The sequence below is a fragment of the Takifugu rubripes genome, chromosome 6, assembly GCF_901000725.2.
Source record: "Takifugu rubripes chromosome 6, fTakRub1.2, whole genome shotgun sequence".
Classification (NCBI taxonomy): domain Eukaryota; kingdom Metazoa; phylum Chordata; class Actinopteri; order Tetraodontiformes; family Tetraodontidae; genus Takifugu; species Takifugu rubripes.
Window position 1 is genome coordinate 5,968,907 of NC_042290.1, and position 17,714 is coordinate 5,986,620.

Below are 17,714 nucleotides of genomic sequence, written 5' to 3' on the forward strand. Positions count from 1 at the left end.
ATCCCTTTTGATCCATTTTCTGACCCACTTGGGCCCAGCCTGCAGATGCGGTCCTCCTCCGGGGGAACAGCGCCCCCTGGCGCCCAGGCGCCTCACTGACGTGGGTGAGTGACACTCTGGGAGGGGAAGCAGAACAAACTGAGCTGCTGACGGATCCATCTTGCCTGAAATAAAGGCCAGGTTGAAGACTTACTTTAGTTTTGCTGCTGACAGACTGTATCCTCCGTGTTATCCACGCTGGGGAGCCCGAGGTGGGGCTTTGCTGCTGTTTGTAGGATGTCCCGACATGAGGGTGAGTTGATCTGCGGAGCTGCGGCTACAGTACCTGAGCGGTTAGCTCCCGCAGCTAGCTGCGCTATGTGTATTCCAAAGCAATTCAACTATTTGCGTTCTTTTTTCCCCTGCGGTTTGCTTTCAGAGCTATTTACCCTAGGCCACACATAATTACCGTGAAGGCCATTGGTGTTATAACAACCGCGCGTCTTGTAATCGCAGGTAAATGATTATTAAGTTCTCCAAACCTGTTCGCAGTGATACTGCAACATTGCGGAGCTTGCAGTTAGCATTAGCACCCCCCTTCCTGTAGCTAGTGCTACCGAGCATGCCAGGGTAATCTAAGGTACGAAGGAGGCGCTTTAGCTGCGGTTGTTTTGCACGGCGATGTGGGTAAACGAGTGATTGCCAGTCGGGGGCGGCTGCGGATACGAAGACTGTTGGATTTGCTCCGTTTTCGTCCATGGAAGCGCCTGTATGCTAACGTTAGCGCCACACTGTCCCGTCTTGTCAGAGGACTCAATATTGTTGGCGAGTGCACTGTCATCAAGAAGAAAGTCTGAGGCCTGGACCTGAAAGCACCCACTGAAGTGGCTGGACGACAGTTTATTTACTGCTAGTCTTAAGTTCTGTTGTTTTTTTGTTTTTTTGGTGGTTTTTGCCTGGCACGTATACTGGAATGCGGTTTTAGATCCATTGGGAGACCAAATCTCAGGTTAGTTGTGCAGGAGTTCCTGCTGATGACCCAGAAGTTGCTGTGGCCTCCTGTCATGCAAAAGGGCGACAATCATGCTGGATAGTTTCCACAGAATCTTGAGCAACTTGTTTAAACTAGGATAACAGGAGTGCCGCTTGGAATCTTGTTGGGGGGATATGGGCAGGATTTTCCAGGTCCTTGAATTTCCAGTATACAATGTAGGAAAAAAAAAAAGAAAGACTAAAGCATCTTGTACGTCGGACAGGTTTTAATGTTAATTAGAGATTTAAATCCACTTGGAGAATGCAGAGAAGTCAGACACCAAACCCAACATGCTGCCTCCAAACGGTCGGAGCTGAGCCATGAATGAGTGACCCAAGTGTGCGACCGTTGTCAGACGCTTCAGGCGTGTGCGTTTCTGCAGCACGCATTGTGCATCGGCGCCCGTCTAGAATGCACGCCCGCGTGAGCGCCATCGGGCCGGGGACCGAGCCACCCGCACCTGAATTTCCAGCTCCGTCTTTTTATTCCTTCTTTAACCTCCGGGCTGCTTCCTCTCTCTGCAGGTGTGAGCTGCGATGCGTGTTTGAAAGGCAACTTCAGAGGACGGCGGTTCAAGTGTCTAATCTGCTACGACTACGACCTCTGCGCCTCGTGCTACGAGAGCGGCGCCACCACCACGAGACACACCACAGAGCACCCCATGCAGTGTATATTAACCAGGGTAGACTACGGTAAGAGCGGTGTGGCCGCAGCGGTCGGGACGGGGGAGGAGCCCGCCGATAACCCCTGCTGCCTTGTGTCCTTGCAGACCTGTATTATGGAGGGGACACGTTCTCAGTGGAGCAGCCTCAGTCCTTCACCTGTCCTTACTGTGGCAAGATGGGCTTCACGGAGACGTCCCTGCAGGACCACGTCACCTCGGAACACGCAGAAACGTCCACGGAGGTGGTGAGTGTCGTTCCCTCCCGGAGCGGGACCGGGCGAGCGAGCGCCCGCGCTGAGGCAGGACCTCAGGAGGGTGGGGAAGGGCTCGCTCACGTGGGCGCCACCTTCCCAGATGTTGGACAGGAAGCTCAGCTCACGGGTCTCTCCACCTCTCCAGTTAGACCAGGTTGTGTTGTTCTCAGAGCTCTGTAAACCCCCCCCCCCCCCCCCCCCCCCCAGGCCTGCTGCCATGTTCAAGCAGAGGCCGTGTGCAGGTCACACGTGCACTTTGGAATCCTCCAAACCTCTACATGTGTGAAAGAGGACACGTGAGTGGTCACATGCTGCGCGTAGCCATCGCGGCTGCTGCCAGGAAGTGACGCTAGCGTATTTTTAAGGTGTGTGTGTGTGTGGGTGGGGGGGGGGCGTCACCCATACATACCAGCCGCGCTCTTGTTGTGAGAGAGCGACTGTGACCTCGTGTCGTGGTCTCGGCCCGCCCTCCCGATGGCGGCCTGTGACGTCCGGACACCCGGGTGTTGTCACGCCTGGATAAGGAGAGAAGAAGCAGAAGGGAGGCTCCGTTACCACGGAAACCCTTTCGTCTGGTTCCAGAGATGAGTCTGGCTCTTCAAAAAGTTGCGCAGATTCTGCCACCACTTTTACGGGGGTCCCCTCGCTCTGGCCCCGCCCACTGCGCCATCGCCGCCCCTATCCAAGGTAACCTGGTGGCGAGGGTTGAGTGGTTTAAAACCGGTGTGGGTAGTGGTTTTACTGGTGTGTGTAGGCAACACAGTGTTTATAGTCTCAGCAGTTACGGTAGCGGTGCCGTCTCTACCCCCCCACGTGGTTCTCCTGTACTTCCTCCGTCTGTGCCACCCTGGGGGGGCGACGTGCGTCTCTGCTAACGCTCTCTCTCCTCAGATCTGCCCCATATGCGCTGCCTTGCCCGGAGGCGACCCCAACCACGTCACCGACGACTTCACCGCTCACCTCACACTTGAACACAGGGCGCCGAGAGATTTGATATCCTTCCCCGCGCAGCGCGTGCGTCCGTGCACGTGCGTCCGTGCACACTGTCTATAGATGCTGTTTGAGGTCCTTAACGCGCCGCCATCACGACGAGTCCAGCAGCGTTCGGCACGTACGCAGGATGTTCCACCCCGGACGAGGACTCGGCGGGCCCCGGGCCCGACGGACTAATATGCACTTTACCAGCAGCTCCACGGGGGGGCTGTCGTCCTCCTCGTCGCAGAGCTCCACTTACACCCCCAGTAACAGAGAGGCCATGGACCCCATTGCTGGTGAGAGAGGTGTTTTTAAGCCCCGCCCACTCCGGCGGGCTTGACTTCGCCGTTTTCCTGGGTCTCACCTGCACCGTTTGTGCTGCCCTCTCCGCAGAGCTGCTGTCCCAGCTGTCGGGGGTGCGGCGTGCGGCGGGCGGGCAGATAAACTCCTCGGGGCCTTCGGCCCTGCAGCTCCAGCAGCTCCAGATGCAGCTGCAGCTGGAGCGGCAGCAGGCTCAGGCGGCGCGGCAGCAGGTGGAGAGCAGCCGCCACGCCACGCGGCGCGGCAACAACCCGGGCAACGCCGGCTCGGCCGCCCCCCCGCCCAGCGCGGCCACCGCCAACAGCGCCGCCGCAGGAGAAAGCAACCAGTCATCCGTTTCCCACAACTCCCAGTTCCTTTTAGCGCGGTGAGTGTGGCCCAACTGGACCGAAGGCAGACGGCGGCGAAGTTTCACACCCCTTCTCCCCCCCCCTTTTTTTTTTGTGACTCCTCCACAGGTTGAACGAACCTAAGATGTCGGAAGCGGAGCGTCAGTTCCTAGAAGGCGAGCGCGCCGACCGCAGCCTGTTCGTCCAGGAGCTGCTGCTGTCCACGCTCATGCACGAGGAGAGCTCCTCGTCCGACGAGGACGAACGGCGGGATTTCGCCGACTTCGGGGCCATGGGCTGCGTGGATATCATGCCTTTAGATGTGGCGCTGGAGAACCTCCAGCTGCGGGAGCGCAGCTCCACGGGGAAGGAGCCTCCGCCGCCGCCTCTTTGATGTCCAGGCGGCCAGCAGACTGTGTCCCCCCTGCTGCTACTGTCAGTGACGGGCAGCAGAGACAGCAGCAGGCCCCTCCCCCGGCCTCCCCCTCTCCTCTCATTCTTTCTGTTGTTCTTCTTTACTTTGGTGATTGTAATTTCAGTCCTGTCACCGTTGTTTTTTTTTCATGACGCCGTAATCCCAAATAAACGAGCAGGATAACTGAGCAAACGGGGAAAGAGAAATTATAGATATATATAGAAGATATATATGAAGTCGATAATCAACCCACAGACCTGTTCTTTATCAGGAAAATGCTGAAAAGGCTCCATGTTGCAAAGCCAAGAGGGCGACGGCTCCTCTGACGAAGCTGCTGCGTGTTTCATGATCATTGGTTTAATAAAAAGTGCTTGGATGGGTTTCCATAACAACTGCATGCGGTGATTTTACAGCGTGCATGACTCTGAATGACCCTGTCGTTGATTATTGCTTTGTTTTTTTTCTCACGTCCCAAAGCTTCCAGCTGTTTTTACAGTTCCCTCAAACCCGGGTGAGGATTGAAATTTGCCCACGAGGTCTCGTCTCGGCTCCAGAACGGCCTTTTTTTCCCTTTTTTTGACACTTCACGTGAATATTAGGACCAGTTTAGCTCGTTTTAGCGCAGTCGATCATTGCTAGAGTGCAGATTCTTCACCACAGTAATCTCTATTGCTCTCCACATTAGTTCTAACCTTCACTCTGCTTGTGTACAGGTCCGACGTCAGAACACTTTTATGGTTTGGATGTTTCTCTTCTGGGTTTTGGGGACTTGAGACCTTCCATGATGCAGTTTTTGTAAGATTTTTTTTGTTGCTAACATTAGCACTTTCTATTTATTCATGTTTGTTTTTGGATTTTTTTGAGCCTTGATGAGTCACAACACCTTCATGCCTATACTTTGACCCCTCTGTATAGTACCAATGAGATGTATATTAAATTTGTGCGTTTACTTTCATAATGGTTCTAAGAAATGGGCGGGCCATGTTTTTTTTCTTTTTTTTTAATGTAAGATTAGAATAAAATAAATATAAACGGCGCACAGCTTTTGATCAAACAAAAAGACCATCACACCGTGTGTTGTCGTGATTGCACCCACGATTTTCACCCGTTCAGTGGTGCAGAAGCAGTTCAGAGGGGTAGTTAGGGGCGGTATTATTATAGCCTTCAGAGGTCACAAGGTCACCCTGCATGTTCCTCACATGGATAAAGGAGACGTCCTCAATGGGCCGGACGATCCTGCTAATAGCACAAACCTGAAAAGGTGGGGTACTCGCACTTACGTTCATCCTATAAAAGTTTCTTTGTCTGATGTGTCAACTGGTGCAAGAGCAGTAAAGAAATGCTGGTCTGACCTTGTATCAGTGAGGCCCTTGACTTCAGCTGTCCTCGTCACTCTGCAGAAGTTATTGTTAGAAACAAGTGGTGCCTGTGGGATTCCTTTCACGACCCATGTGGGGTGAAGCAGATTTGATGTCTGTCCCTCCGACAGACACACACACTGCACAGAAAATACAAAACTTCTCATTTCTTCGTCTCACCTCATTTATCCTCAATCATAATGATGTCATCACTTTGCTAGAAAATTAAAAAAAAAAAAATCTTAATTTTTTTAAATTAAAAAAACAACGATGAAGTTATTCGTAATGATATGAAGAAAAACTTTTAACGTTGTGTAAAGCAACCAAGTCTTACCTGAGGGGGGCAATAAAGAGTCGTTGCCAGGGATTTCTGTCTTCAGTGTAACCGCAGAGTAAGAATTTGTAGTCCTGTAACGCTCGAAAAGTGACAATTCGTTACCTATTTTACACGACTCCTTACTAAAATACAAACTAGCCGTTATGTTACCAAGGAATCAACAATTAGACTTAAAATACCTAAAATACAGGTATCCCTTATCGGTAGACAGCAGGATAAGACATCTTAAATATTAGGACCCATTAATCTGACGTTTTAATAACTTTGACCTCCCATAGTACAAAATATGTTTGATCCCCTCCCCCCCCCCCCATAATCATCCAGCCTAAAATAAACAACTATGAACGGCATCTCTACATATATTTTCCAAAATTCCAGTCTTTCCCTTTAATTGTTTCTGTAAATGTGGAAAAATGGCGCCAAGCCTATCATAAGACATACGACCTTTATTAAATGCACAGTATCACAAGGAACATTTCCATTAATTGAGGATAAGCTACTCACATGATGCACAAAGCATTGAATTGATTGATAGAAGTGGCTGATTAAAGCAGGATTAAATCTGCCAGGAGAGCAAACACGCACACACGCAGACATGTATGCTCACACACACACACACGCACACACGCACACACACGCATCCTCTTGTATACAGATGTCAACATCTCAGAGATTAGTCCCACACACACAACATTCTCTGAGTTATCCGCACAGGAATGAAAACTTTTCTTTTTTCTTTTAGGATATTTACAAAAAAAAAGAAGAATCCTTTAGTATCCTTTAGTTCCCCCCACCCCCCCTCCTTCCCCAAGACAGATTACATTCAAAAAAAAGGTCCCGACCCTTTTAGATTACATTCAAAATAATATACGATTCATGATGCAAAGTCACAGTTATTCATCTGGAAGGATCAAAAAAGGCTACAGTCAGTCAGAGGTCGGGTGGTGCAGATTTTTGTCCCGGCGGTGTTTTTTTGTTTGGGTTTCTTTTCTGGACCTCCTCGCCGCGGGCCACCGGTCAGCTGGGAGAGACTGCGATGTTGAAAGTCTGATCCAGTCTGAGGCGGTCCTGCAGACATCTCAGACAGCCTCCGCGTGAGCTCCCCTCACAGTGGAGACGGAATAGGACAGATATTCTTTTTCTTTTCTTTCTCCAGAGAAAATAATGTTCAAATCATGTCCTCTTCAGTTCAGATTTGCCCAAGAAAAGGATTGTAGTCTCACTGGTATTATGAACGAGCACAAAGAAAGTATGCAATGAAGCACAAATAAAGTAGTATTTACAGACAGTATGTATTGCCAGTGGCCCATAACACATTATCTTTAAAAGATGTCACACAGTTTGGACATGATACCTGCTTTAAACAGATTATACTATTAAACATAGCCTACTATTGATATAGACAGATATCAGAACTGTACAGGCTTATGTACAACAGACATGTGACTGTCATACAGAACCGACAGATGTAATAAAATACAGCGGGACACGGTCGATTTTCTGCAAGGACAAGGACATTTGCTTCTCTCATGGCCGATGCTGCGGCAAGAACAGCCACTCCAATTGTGCATTTAAAGGTTATGTTACGCTGCAAAGTGCACTTAACATAATTACGCCTCCTATGCCTTAATATGGGAATAAATGTGACATGAAACTGCTGTTTTTGTAGACTTTATACAGAAATTTGCACGACGCTTCACTGTCCTTTGATATTTCATCTTTTTTTCTCTCATAAAAACCTTATAGGTTGAATATAATTTGGAAAAATGAACTACATGAATGCATTATTGAGCTCTTTTTAAGCATTTTTACCTTTGGCCTGTACAGATGTGCTTTTATTGATGTCTGAAATGAGGAGCTGTTTAAGTCTCCACCCGGCTGATTGGGGCCACTCAGAGAGACAAACGCACCCCTGGGATGCCTGAAGGTCAATCAGGCTCTTAATTAAACCTTACTGTAGTCCCCCAGTAGCCTGTTATGTTCTAATTAAAGATTAGATCATCCAAGTACACTCCAGCCATGTGAATAAATTATAAATAAACTCATCCTAACTGTAATATTACACCAAAGCAAAGTGCTGAAAGCTCAAATAATTCCTGCCTTTATATTTCTCTTGAATGCCCAAAAAGCCCCCCCGCCCCACCCCAAAAGACCCATGAATCCACAATCTCTCGTCTCGAATCTCGAATCTCTGCCTCCGAAGCTGCGTTCAGGGCCGACGTCTCTTACCGACACAGACCACCAACAACAGCTCAGCGGCTTTGCTGGTGAACAAAAATAAAAAACTAAACTGTGCTCATGTTCATGTTTTTTCTCTCTTGGAGGATGGGGGGGGGGGGGGGTTAAGCACAGCTCCACGCCTCCAAGTTCTCGCTCTCTGTGCTTTAGACACGACAAATTAAAATGTCACGAGATAAATGGGGGGGGCTTTGTTGAGATCGAACAGGCCTTTACAGAAAATGCGATGAGAGGCATGAAATGCTGCGCGTCCTGGCGCTGCACGACTGCCTGATGACAGCCGCTTCTGCTGGAGAGGCACCAGGAGACTGAGAAGATGCTCAGGAACACAGTGTCCACGTTTCAACGGATGTTTCAGATGATCTGGGTCTTACATCTCTTAAAACTTAGAACCATGCAGGAGTGCTGATGGAATAAACTGACACGATCCCATTTTGGCTTCTGCACGTGCCCCCACCCCCACTGAGCAAATGAAAGCAGTCAGGAAAAAAAATCACTCAAATTTTAAGGCTTTTCTCGATACAAGGAGGAGACAGATGACGGCGTTTATGGAAACACGGACAGCCGAGGGACTGTACACAGGCGCTCACACCTCTCTCCCTCCCTTTCTCTCACCGTGAGCAGACGAACAGATCCGGCTCACACGCGTGTGCGTAGAGTACATACAACAAACGCTGGCGGGTCAGCCCAGTATGTCCAGGTACACGGGCGAGGCCTTGGCGAGGCTCTGGAGCATGCCGTAGATCTCCTTGATGTTCAGCCTCATGTAAGGCTCCCGGTGCCAGCAGCCCAGCATCAGGTCGTAGACCTCTTTAGGGCAGGTACGGGGTCGCTGCAGCACGCGGCCCTGCGTGATGCACTCGATCACCTGCAGGGGGAGCGAGGGAAAAACAGGGCACGTCAGCCTGTATGCTGACGACTCGCTGCGTTATGGTGGAGATCATTAAAGATTTAATGAGACTGTATGTAAAAACATAACAACCAACTACTGATGAACAGCTTTACAGGGAGTCTGACCTCGTTGTTGGAGAGCTGGTACCAGGGCTGCTTCCCGTAGGTGAAGATCTCCCACAGCACCACGCCGAGGCTCCACACGTCGCTCTCTGTGGTGAACCGCCGGTACATGATGCTCTCTGGGGGCATCCAGCGGATGGGCAGCATCGTATGACCACCAACCTGCAAAGAAATCTTTTTTTTTTTTATGTTGGGTGAGTTGTGATCGGGAATATCATCATTGCTTTATGATCACATTTACCATTGTTGTGTTATTTTCCAAAACAACCTGACGTCACTTCCCATCACATGAGCTCCTGAACATTGGCGCGTCTACACCAACATCCAGCCAGAACTGGTGTAAAACTCAAGACACGTCTGAGAACCAAACGATCTCATTCTCATTAAAGGCGGCGAAATGACAGGAAAAGTCTAACGACGCAGGTAAATATGAACAAACAGGCTTTAGCAGGCCAAAGTTAGCATTAGCAAGGCTTTTGTGCAGCCTCACAGAGAAATTAATGTCTGCGTGTCATCCCAACCAACTTTTCACTGCGGTTTTTTGATGCGATGTTAATATAGTCTGATTAAATTAGACTCTTTCTTGTTTATGAATTAAAGGGCTTTTCCCTGCGCCACAAACGTTGATCCAGCCATTGCTTTCCTCTCTGCTTGCTTATTTTGCATCGGTTCTCCCCTGGTCTCTTTGGATCGCCTGATCGCTGGAAATATGAGTGATTTACAGTTTCCAGTCATGCGACGGTCATACTAATGCTGATGCTGCTGGGATTCTCTCCCTGGTTTTGTTCAGGATTTCACATTTGCTGTGATAAAAGCCTGTGATAGTGCGGGCTGGTGACAGGCCCTCTTTAAGCCGTCTTATCTGATGCAGACAAAAGGATCTGGGAGATTTTAGAGCCTTTGGGCAGCAGAGGGCACTGTGGCTTTCAGGCTGGGATGCGAGGCCGAAGCTGATCCTCCCGATGACATTTTTATATTTCTCATTGTAATCTGACATCATATATTAACTCCGTGTCTGAGACAGGGAAAGGGGTGAAAATGCTGATTAAGTCCACACTGTTGCCTTTATTACCGTGGTAACAGTAATTTTATGTAGATTATATAATTTGCATTTAAATGGTATTAAAATAGATAAAACGCTTCTGGTTCAAATAGTCATTTCTGCAGCTGCTCTGTTATTTCAAGCCTGAATTCTGATTTGAACTGAGACCACGTGGACCCATATTTCTGTCCCAGAAACTCACTCTGTAGTAGTCTGTGCTGTAGACATCCCGGGACATGCCGAAATCTCCGATCTTGACAAGTAGGTTTTCCCCGACCAGGCAGTTCCTGGTCGCCAGGTCTCTGTGGACAAAGTGCTGGGAGGCCAGATAGACCATGCCGGCGGCGATCTGCTGGGCGATGTGTAGCATCTGGGACTGGGTCAGCTCCACCGGGATGCTGTGTTGGCCGTCCACGATGAGCAGCGCGTCGGGACCGTGGGACCTGTCCACAGACAAGCAACAGTCATGATCAAATTTAGGAATAATCCTGGTTAAATGTAAGGATTTATGAGGGTTCTACCAGGGTTCTGACTCCATCATGGCTGGACTCACCTGAGGAACTTGTTCAGGTCTCCGTGTTTCATATACTCAAACACCATGATGAGCGGGTCGCTCTCCACGCACACGCCGTAGAAGGTGACGATGTGCTCGTGCTGCAGGTTGGTGAGGAGCTCGGCCTCCCTGTAGAAGTCCGCACGGCTGCTCTCGTTGGCTTCTTTCAGGGTCTGACCCAAGGGCACAGAGTGGAGGAGCAGTGAGAGCAGGAACAAACGGTCCTCTGCAGAACCGGGCCGGGGAACAACATCCTGACCCCTACCTTGACCGCCACGTGGAGCTTCTCCTGGTCTGGGGTCAGGTTGTAGCACTCGGCCAGAAACACCTTCCCAAAGGCTCCTTCTCCCAGCTCCCGCTTCAGCACGATGTTGTGTCTCTTGATGTGCTGCACGACTGAAAAGTATATATTTTTAACTCCGTTTTGCCTTATTTATAATTCATGCAAAGTGGTTTCACATCAGTTTCAATCTGGATGATCTGGTTTTAAAACATTTCTTCTTTAGTCCATGATTATTAATATCATCAATTATGGTTTAATAATTCCCAAAATGTTCATTTAAACACTCTTCCTAACATTACGTTGTTTACGTGTGATTCACCTTTATCATGATGACTTTACCAGGATTTTGACATGAATGCTGTGATTTAAACTACAGAATGAGTAAAAAGAAAAGAAATCAATACATTTATTCAAATGAGGGATTATTCCTGTCATGTAAAAATGATCAGCTTCCGCGTCTCGGCGCTCTCCTCAGCCCGGGTGTCGCCGCTGCGCTGAGACAGGATGCTGGCAGACATCCGGCTGTGACCCCGGCATGGATTTATCAGAAAAGGCCCGGGTTACCGCTCGTTTGACGGACGCCGCGCTCACTCACACGTGTCCGATTTCAGCATGCTGATGGAGTTACGGAAGTACTGCGGGTTCTCGATGACGGGAATCTTTGTCATCCCAATGATCACTGCGTCTGGACCCATCTCCGAGGACGACGGGGTGTTGTTGCCATTGGAGACGTGATGAAGGGGGCTGGCAGAGTCGTCGTCGTTGCTGATGACTGAGGAGGAGCCTGGGGAGCCACGGAGGAGGTGGAGGGACGCAAGAGAAGGTAGAAGGGAATAATTGCGGTCAGAGAGGAAAAGGGGGAGGAAAAGAAGACGATGCTGCACTTATTATGTTCATTTATTAAATCATTATTTGAAAAATACCAAAATGTCCCTTTAACACCTGATCGAGTCACGCCAACTTCCTCCTCCTGTTCTTGTTAGCGCTCTTCGCCTCTAAATGGAGACATTCCCCCTTAAAAACTCACCTTTAATTCCAAACTTGGAATTTCTTCCATATTTCAGAATGATGACCATGAGAACGCAGCCAGTCAGGGCGATGCCTGCGATTCCCACAACTACGTACACCTGGGAGGCAAAAACACGTCCAAAACACAGTTAATGATGACAAAATGGAGTATCCGCGCCTCCTAATTATGCAGCAGGCCTCTTTATAACGAGCCCGAAGAAGTAAACAAAGTCAGGAGCGCTTACTGCAACGCTGTCATCCAGAGGAGGGAGTGGCGGATCTGGAAACAATAACCCAACAGTTAGAAGGTAATGGATGAAGAGTCAGGCTACAGCGTGTGTGGTTTTCAGGAACTACTCACCCGTGGTGTCTGCTTAGGCCAAAGATGCAGGAACCGACCGGGAGAGGAGAAAACGTTAAAGATGCGCGCAGATTTGAGGGCTTTAGTTATCAAGCTAGCCAGTGTAATTGATGCGGTGGGAGGTTGAATCAATACTTACAGTCGTAGAAAGGATCTTCTGCTGAAAATAAAAGAGAAAAAAAGATCTCATGTTAGCATTCCCAAAACGGAAGCGCTGCAGAAAAGCTCGAGAACGCTCCCAGACCTGTGTGGTTGAAGTTAGGCGGCTCGATGAACTGGGCCGACACCGTCTTCTCATCCTGGCCGTACTGGTTCTTCGCCACCAGCCTGTAGACGCCATTGTGGATGTGGGTGGGGTTGACCAGCTGCAGGCAGCCGTGGTACTCGCTCTCGGTGGACTCGTGGATCCTGGTGCGGATGTAGTCCTGCTCCTGGAGGGGAAGGTTCTCGTGGTACCACTGCAGATCAGGTTTGGGGTTCCCCTTCACGCTGAAGGGGATGCACCAGTGGTGGTCCCGCTCTGGCTCCAGCAGCTGCTGGACACTGGGGGCAACTGACATGGAGGCAGGGGCGAGAGGAGTGGGGAAAACAACATTCACGGGTTTATAAAGAGGGAGAAGGAGACGGATCGCCAAATATCCGAATGGTGACATCAGGAAAACACGGAGCTGGAGAATGAGGAGTAATGTGGCTCTGAACGAGGAGGGGAGTGACGTAAGGCACAAGGAGCTTCACAGGAGGAGTTACAGAAAGGAAACATGCAGAGTCAATAAGATTTGCCAGGAGACAGTAATGAAAACAAAATGCAGATGCTCGTGTTTCCAGTGGAAATAACGACGGCAAGAAGAAAACATTTCAAAGATCACGAGGGCAAATTAGGCATACACGGCAGGTGGTTAGCATGTACAGCACAGTCAGCTGGAAAAGAAGAGGCCTTACAGTGAATATCCAGCTGGAGGGTGGCCTCGTTCTGGCCCACCATGTTCTCGGCGCTGCATACGATCACCCTGCCATTATCGTCAGGAGAGAGGTCCGACAGGGTGAGGCCGATCCCCACTTCTAAAGGTTCAATCTGGTGATGTTTGCATAAAAGGTGTGTGAAAGGACAGAGTTGATTGATTATCCAGGAAAAACCGTTTGAATTCATGTTTGCAGGTGAAATTCTCCCATTTCTGATGACTTGAAACTGTAAGTCAGACAGGAAAACAAGGACAGAGACCAGGCTAATGCTACAGGGTGAGGAGAACTCCCTTGGTAGTTTTCTTCTTAACACTTTCACTCGTCCCAAACCCTCCAAACCGTCTGGCGTCTAAACGTAAACTGGTCCCATTACTCTTTACAATGTGGAGCATGCACATTTAATTTTCATTTAACGTAAGAACTCTGTCACTATTCTGAGGGAAAGATCGTACATTTCATTTAAACATTATTTCTGGATGCTAGCACACGGTTTGCAAGGTTTCTCATGACCCAAGACTCAAAATTGGGAGCTCACAGGGGATCTGCGGCTAAGCTAAGTATTAAAGGGAACCAGCTGACCTCCTTGTGGGTAACGATCATTTCAAGATTCCACTGGATCTCCGGAGGAGGGGATCCCGTTGCCTGGCACACAGCTTTAACGTCGCTCCCCTGCATCTCAGTCACCATGTTTGGGGACACCACCACTTTGGGAACCACTGGAAGATACAACCAAATGTAAAAGGAATGCCTTGAGATCTTTCACTGATGGTTCAGCCTGCGTTGAACATACCACAGTCAGGTGGGGTGAGGGTGATGAAGGCCTGGGACACCCCTCTGTCATCCGTGCACGTCAGATCTTGACCGTCGGGTTCTTCCAGGAGCCTCAGCTTGATCCACAAGTTCTCACAGATGCAGACCAGAGGGTTTCCAGACAGGAGGAGCCTTTTGAGGAGCCACAACACTCGTTATAAAGAGTTGATCATACTCTGGTCGGTTATTTCTTTCTTTCTTTCCTTTGGTTGTTTTGACTCACGGGTATGATGAGTTGAAGTTCTGAAACGTTCTCCATGACAGTGTTGACAGGTTATTGTTTCGTAAATTTCTAGAACATGAGGATAAACTCCAAATCAAAACGGGGCTCTTCGGGCAAAGATCAGTGAGAAGGTTTAGAACAACTCTTACACATATTGAAGTCTTGTGTTATTATAGAAAGCATCCGGCGATATGGACGTCAGCCTAGTCTTCATCACTGTTCTGTTAGAGGATGGAGGGGAGAGTCATCAGATGCCTGAATACGCTCTGATTAGACCACTGAAAACAAAGTGGGATACTTACAGGTTTCTGAGGTTTATGTAGTGCCTCAAGCTGCTGTCAGTAATGTCAAAGAGTCTGTTTTGATTGGAAATGAATCTGCACAAACACAAGACGAAGAGCACTGTTAGCCACACTGAGCCTCCTAGTGGGAAGTTTGGTGATAAAACTGGAACATTGATGATACACTTCCGTTTTTGGACACTTGGGTGTCAAATATGAAAAGCTCCAAAAACAGGAGAGATGCGATTTTGGGAAATTGTAAATGAATCTACAGCTGAGAAGCGTCTTCCACGGTTCAGGGTCAGAGTTGCTTCACGGGCTTTGACTCTTTACTGGGGGAATGTCTAATCGCCTGATGCGTTTCTGCGGGGTTGTGGCAGGTGCCAGCACACGCCTGTGCAAAGGGAGCCGCATATTATCGCTTCTATGCAGGCAACAACTTGTGGCGATAGTGTGAACATTTGGAAATGGTGCGTGTTTCTCCCCCAGTCCCCCACCCAAACCACCGAGCCCACCTCTGTGGCGCCGCGGCGAGCCTGGCCGTTTACTCCGTCACCTCCGGAGCTGTTTCTGTCTTTCTTTCTTTTTTTATGCAAAGGAAATTCCGAGTAATCCAAATAAGCGCGCCCTCACCACCATTACGCACATTCTCACACGCACACGCTCGCGCGCAAACGTCGCAACCTTTTTCTGGACCACACACACAAACGCGCGCGCACGCCCGCACTCGCCTTCTACACGATCTGACGCGGCACTGTGAGAATAACATTTCACATGTATTTGACATCAGCGCGACGCGCGCGTTGCTCTTGAATCCACATGAGAGGGTGTAATCGGGCCTGCTGTTATTGATCCCGCTACTGGTGTTATTATTACAGCTGCTGGCACCAGCATAATCCCAGTCATGCGAGATTATTGCCACCGGTGATCATAGCAGCAGCTTTACGCATTGCATCCTAATAAGTTGCTTCGCCGTCTTCGCGATCGTTTTCACACACTTACATCTCGGTGATGTTTTCCATGTCGTCTAACGTGAGGACGGGGAAATCCTCGATCCCTGGTGCAGGATCAACACAAACAATCCTTGAGATGCTGCAAGTGCAGGATGCGGGGCAGGCATCTGCGAACCTCCACAGCCCCGCCAGGACCACAAACAATCCGAGACGAGCCATGCCATATCCTCCCGCGCCGGAGTCCATCGCAGGTTCCTATGATATCCCCACGAGCCACCCCTCCCCCCCAAAAAAACCCCCAGAATGTGGTTCAGTTGAATTATCACGAAGATTTCCCCCTCCCTCGCCCGCCGCCTTTATCCGGCCAAGTTGATCCCTTCGACTTCGCAGGAGGAAAAAAAAAAAAACGTCGGTGAGGAATGCGCAGAGCCCACGGTTTTAATATCAAGATGCCATGGACCGGCCTTCCCGTCTCCGCAGAGCCGCGATCACACTACTACATATGGATGTCGTGAAGCAAGGTGTCAGGCGCTCCGCTCCCCGGTGCTGCTGCCTCTGCCTCGCTCCTCGGGCTCAGACCCTTCGCATCTGCCTTTTAGAACAAATATGAGCCGTTCCAGATGTTTAGAGATCAATAGGCAGGCTCCCCCCCTCCTCCACCTCCTCCTCCTCCTCCACGCACACGCGCGCACGCTGGCAATTTCTCATTTGCGCGCTGATGGGAAGGGAAGCAGAGTACCGCTCCGTGGAGTGAGGGTGCGTGGCGGCGGTGCTGCTGCGTGTGTACGGAGGAAGGCTGCGCTCGCTATGCACCTATCGATTATCGTCGAGGACGCGCGCGTCTCTCCCTCAGCCGGATCGACTTCACCCAGGGGAGACCAATGCGCGCGGACTGCATTTAAAGGAAGGGTTTATTTCAAACGCGCACCAGAACAGCATCAGATTTTTAGTGGCTGCACGCGTATCCTGCCGAGGGGGCAGGCGCCAGCTGTGTTCAGCGTCGGGCGCAACGATACGCATGAAAACTTGTATTGTTGTAGTTACTACACGTATTACAAAAGCCCCCCCTCCAATAAAAAATAAATAAATACGCGCACTCGTACACAGACCAGCACTGTTGTACGGTTGGCCATTAGGCCTATGGTGTGACGTACGGTTGACGCACAAGCCGGGGTTCATCTATGAAAAATAATTACCATGTCTGCAAGCTTCGAATGGTCTCACTTTAATCAGAGCGCGGCAGAGAATCGGTCCTAATCTGCAAACTATTAATATCTCTAATCTTTTATGTTGCAGGTGCTGCCGTCGGGGTGCTAATGTGATTGGGGAATTATCAAATAAATCCCAAGATTCCTAAAGTTCGCCCCTAATGAGGAGGCATGCTCAGTTAGGACACATGGTCTGTGACACAGCCTGGATGGTTAGGGTCGCCATGGCGACTCGCTTTTTTACAAACAGCGCTGACAATGTCAAGTGTCGCTATGGTTGCAGATGAAAATATGTACGCAGCCCCCCCCCCCCCCCCCCCCCCCCCGCCCCCCCCCACACACATACACACAAAAGCACACACATACACACACACACACACACACACACACACACACACACACACACTCCTTATGAGAAACATCAAGAACTGAATTATATCTGTCTCCATGGCAACCCCCGTGTATAGAAGAGGGAAGAGTGTTCTTTATATATTTTTTTTGCCTATACGTCTGGAGAAGCGTGACCTGTGGTTTTGGGTTGGGTTTTTTGTTTGTTTGTTTTGAGGGGGGGATCCATTGGACCACTATAGAGCGCAGAAAGTTGAATCATACAGTCACATGGATGCAGGAGCCTCGGAGTTCAAACGTAGTGTTATTTAGGTAACAAAACAAAGACCTTGTGGAAATCTGGGGGACTTTTGAAGCGTCACATTTAAAACTGACAGAAAACGGCATTTAAACTGCCAGGCTTCAGCCCAAACCACACTGACATTTGTTGGAAAAGTGAAAGGTAAAAATACTTTTGGCCAATTGTGGAGGTGATGTCACTAAGTCAGATGGACTACCCAGCAAATATTTGTGGGTTAAAGCAAAGAAATTAAGGAGAGGTCTCATTTAAGCCTAAAAAGCAATAATATGGAGTCTTTTTACTGCTGGGATTGGGTTGAAAAGGCTAAAACAACTGATTTACAGTGTTCCACCTACTGGTTACTTCCCATTTTGACTCTACGTAGTGTGGGTGTCCTGTTGATAGAGGTTTTTAAAGTGTTTATTACCTTTTTTGCTGAAACAAAACAATAAAGACATTTATTCATATTAGAAGTGTTTAAATGACA

At 49.2% G+C, this 17,714-nt stretch overlaps 2 protein-coding genes across 6 annotated transcripts; one reads left to right on the forward strand and one right to left on the reverse strand.

Moving 5' to 3' along the window:
- Window positions 1-85: 85 nt before the first annotated feature.
- On the forward strand, window positions 86-4,928 carry kcmf1 (potassium channel modulatory factor 1). Its single transcript, XM_003976242.3, has 7 exons — window positions 86-292; window positions 1,537-1,704; window positions 1,782-1,921; window positions 2,822-2,923; window positions 3,018-3,201; window positions 3,299-3,593; window positions 3,685-4,928. Exons 1-7 carry the CDS (start codon window positions 277-279, stop codon window positions 3,947-3,949), a joined length of 1,170 nt encoding a protein of 389 aa, XP_003976291.1. The 5' UTR covers window positions 86-276; the 3' UTR covers window positions 3,950-4,928.
- A 1,169-nt stretch (window positions 4,929-6,097) lies between these two features.
- Window positions 6,098-16,278, reverse strand: ntrk2b (neurotrophic tyrosine kinase, receptor, type 2b). 5 transcript variants are annotated; one of them, XM_029838084.1, is made up of 18 exons: window positions 15,441-16,266; window positions 14,460-14,534; window positions 14,307-14,378; window positions 14,158-14,226; window positions 13,915-14,066; window positions 13,704-13,840; window positions 13,104-13,236; window positions 12,409-12,717; window positions 12,304-12,324; window positions 12,165-12,176; window positions 12,049-12,083; window positions 11,823-11,922; window positions 11,391-11,579; window positions 10,778-10,908; window positions 10,513-10,685; window positions 10,162-10,402; window positions 8,921-9,091; window positions 6,098-8,771 (listed from the first exon to the last, which is right to left on the reverse strand). In XM_029838084.1, exons 1-18 carry the CDS (start codon window positions 15,635-15,637, stop codon window positions 8,586-8,588), a joined length of 2,403 nt encoding a protein of 800 aa, XP_029693944.1. In that variant the 5' UTR covers window positions 15,638-16,266; the 3' UTR covers window positions 6,098-8,585. The 5 variants fall into 5 exon arrangements, with proteins under 5 accessions (XP_029693944.1, XP_029693949.1, XP_029693947.1 ...); XM_029838089.1 differs by having other exon boundaries at window positions 8,586-8,771; window positions 8,921-9,079; window positions 15,441-16,278; XM_029838087.1 differs by having other exon boundaries at window positions 8,586-8,771; window positions 12,304-12,321; window positions 15,441-16,274.
- Between the last annotated feature and the right edge of the window lie 1,436 nt (window positions 16,279-17,714).

Bases quoted from the DNA above. Each gene is read 5' to 3' on its own strand.
- kcmf1 (XM_003976242.3), top strand. The intron at 1,922-2,821 runs GTGAGTGTCGTT...CTCTCTCCTCAG, and splicing joins CAGAAACGTCCACGGAGGTG to ATCTGCCCCATATGCGCTGC. The intron at 2,924-3,017 runs ATATCCTTCCCC...CGCCGCCATCAC, and splicing joins ACAGGGCGCCGAGAGATTTG to GACGAGTCCAGCAGCGTTCG.
- ntrk2b (XM_029838084.1), bottom strand. From the start codon at position 15,637: ATGGACTCCGGCGCGGGAGGATATGGCATGGCTCGTCTCGGATTGTTT. The intron at 14,379-14,459 runs GTAAGTATCCCA...ATCCTCTAACAG, and splicing joins TACATAAACCTCAGAAACCT to AACAGTGATGAAGACTAGGC. The intron at 11,580-11,822 runs GTGAGTTTTTAA...GTGGCTCCCCAG, and splicing joins TTCCAAGTTTGGAATTAAAG to GCTCCTCCTCAGTCATCAGC.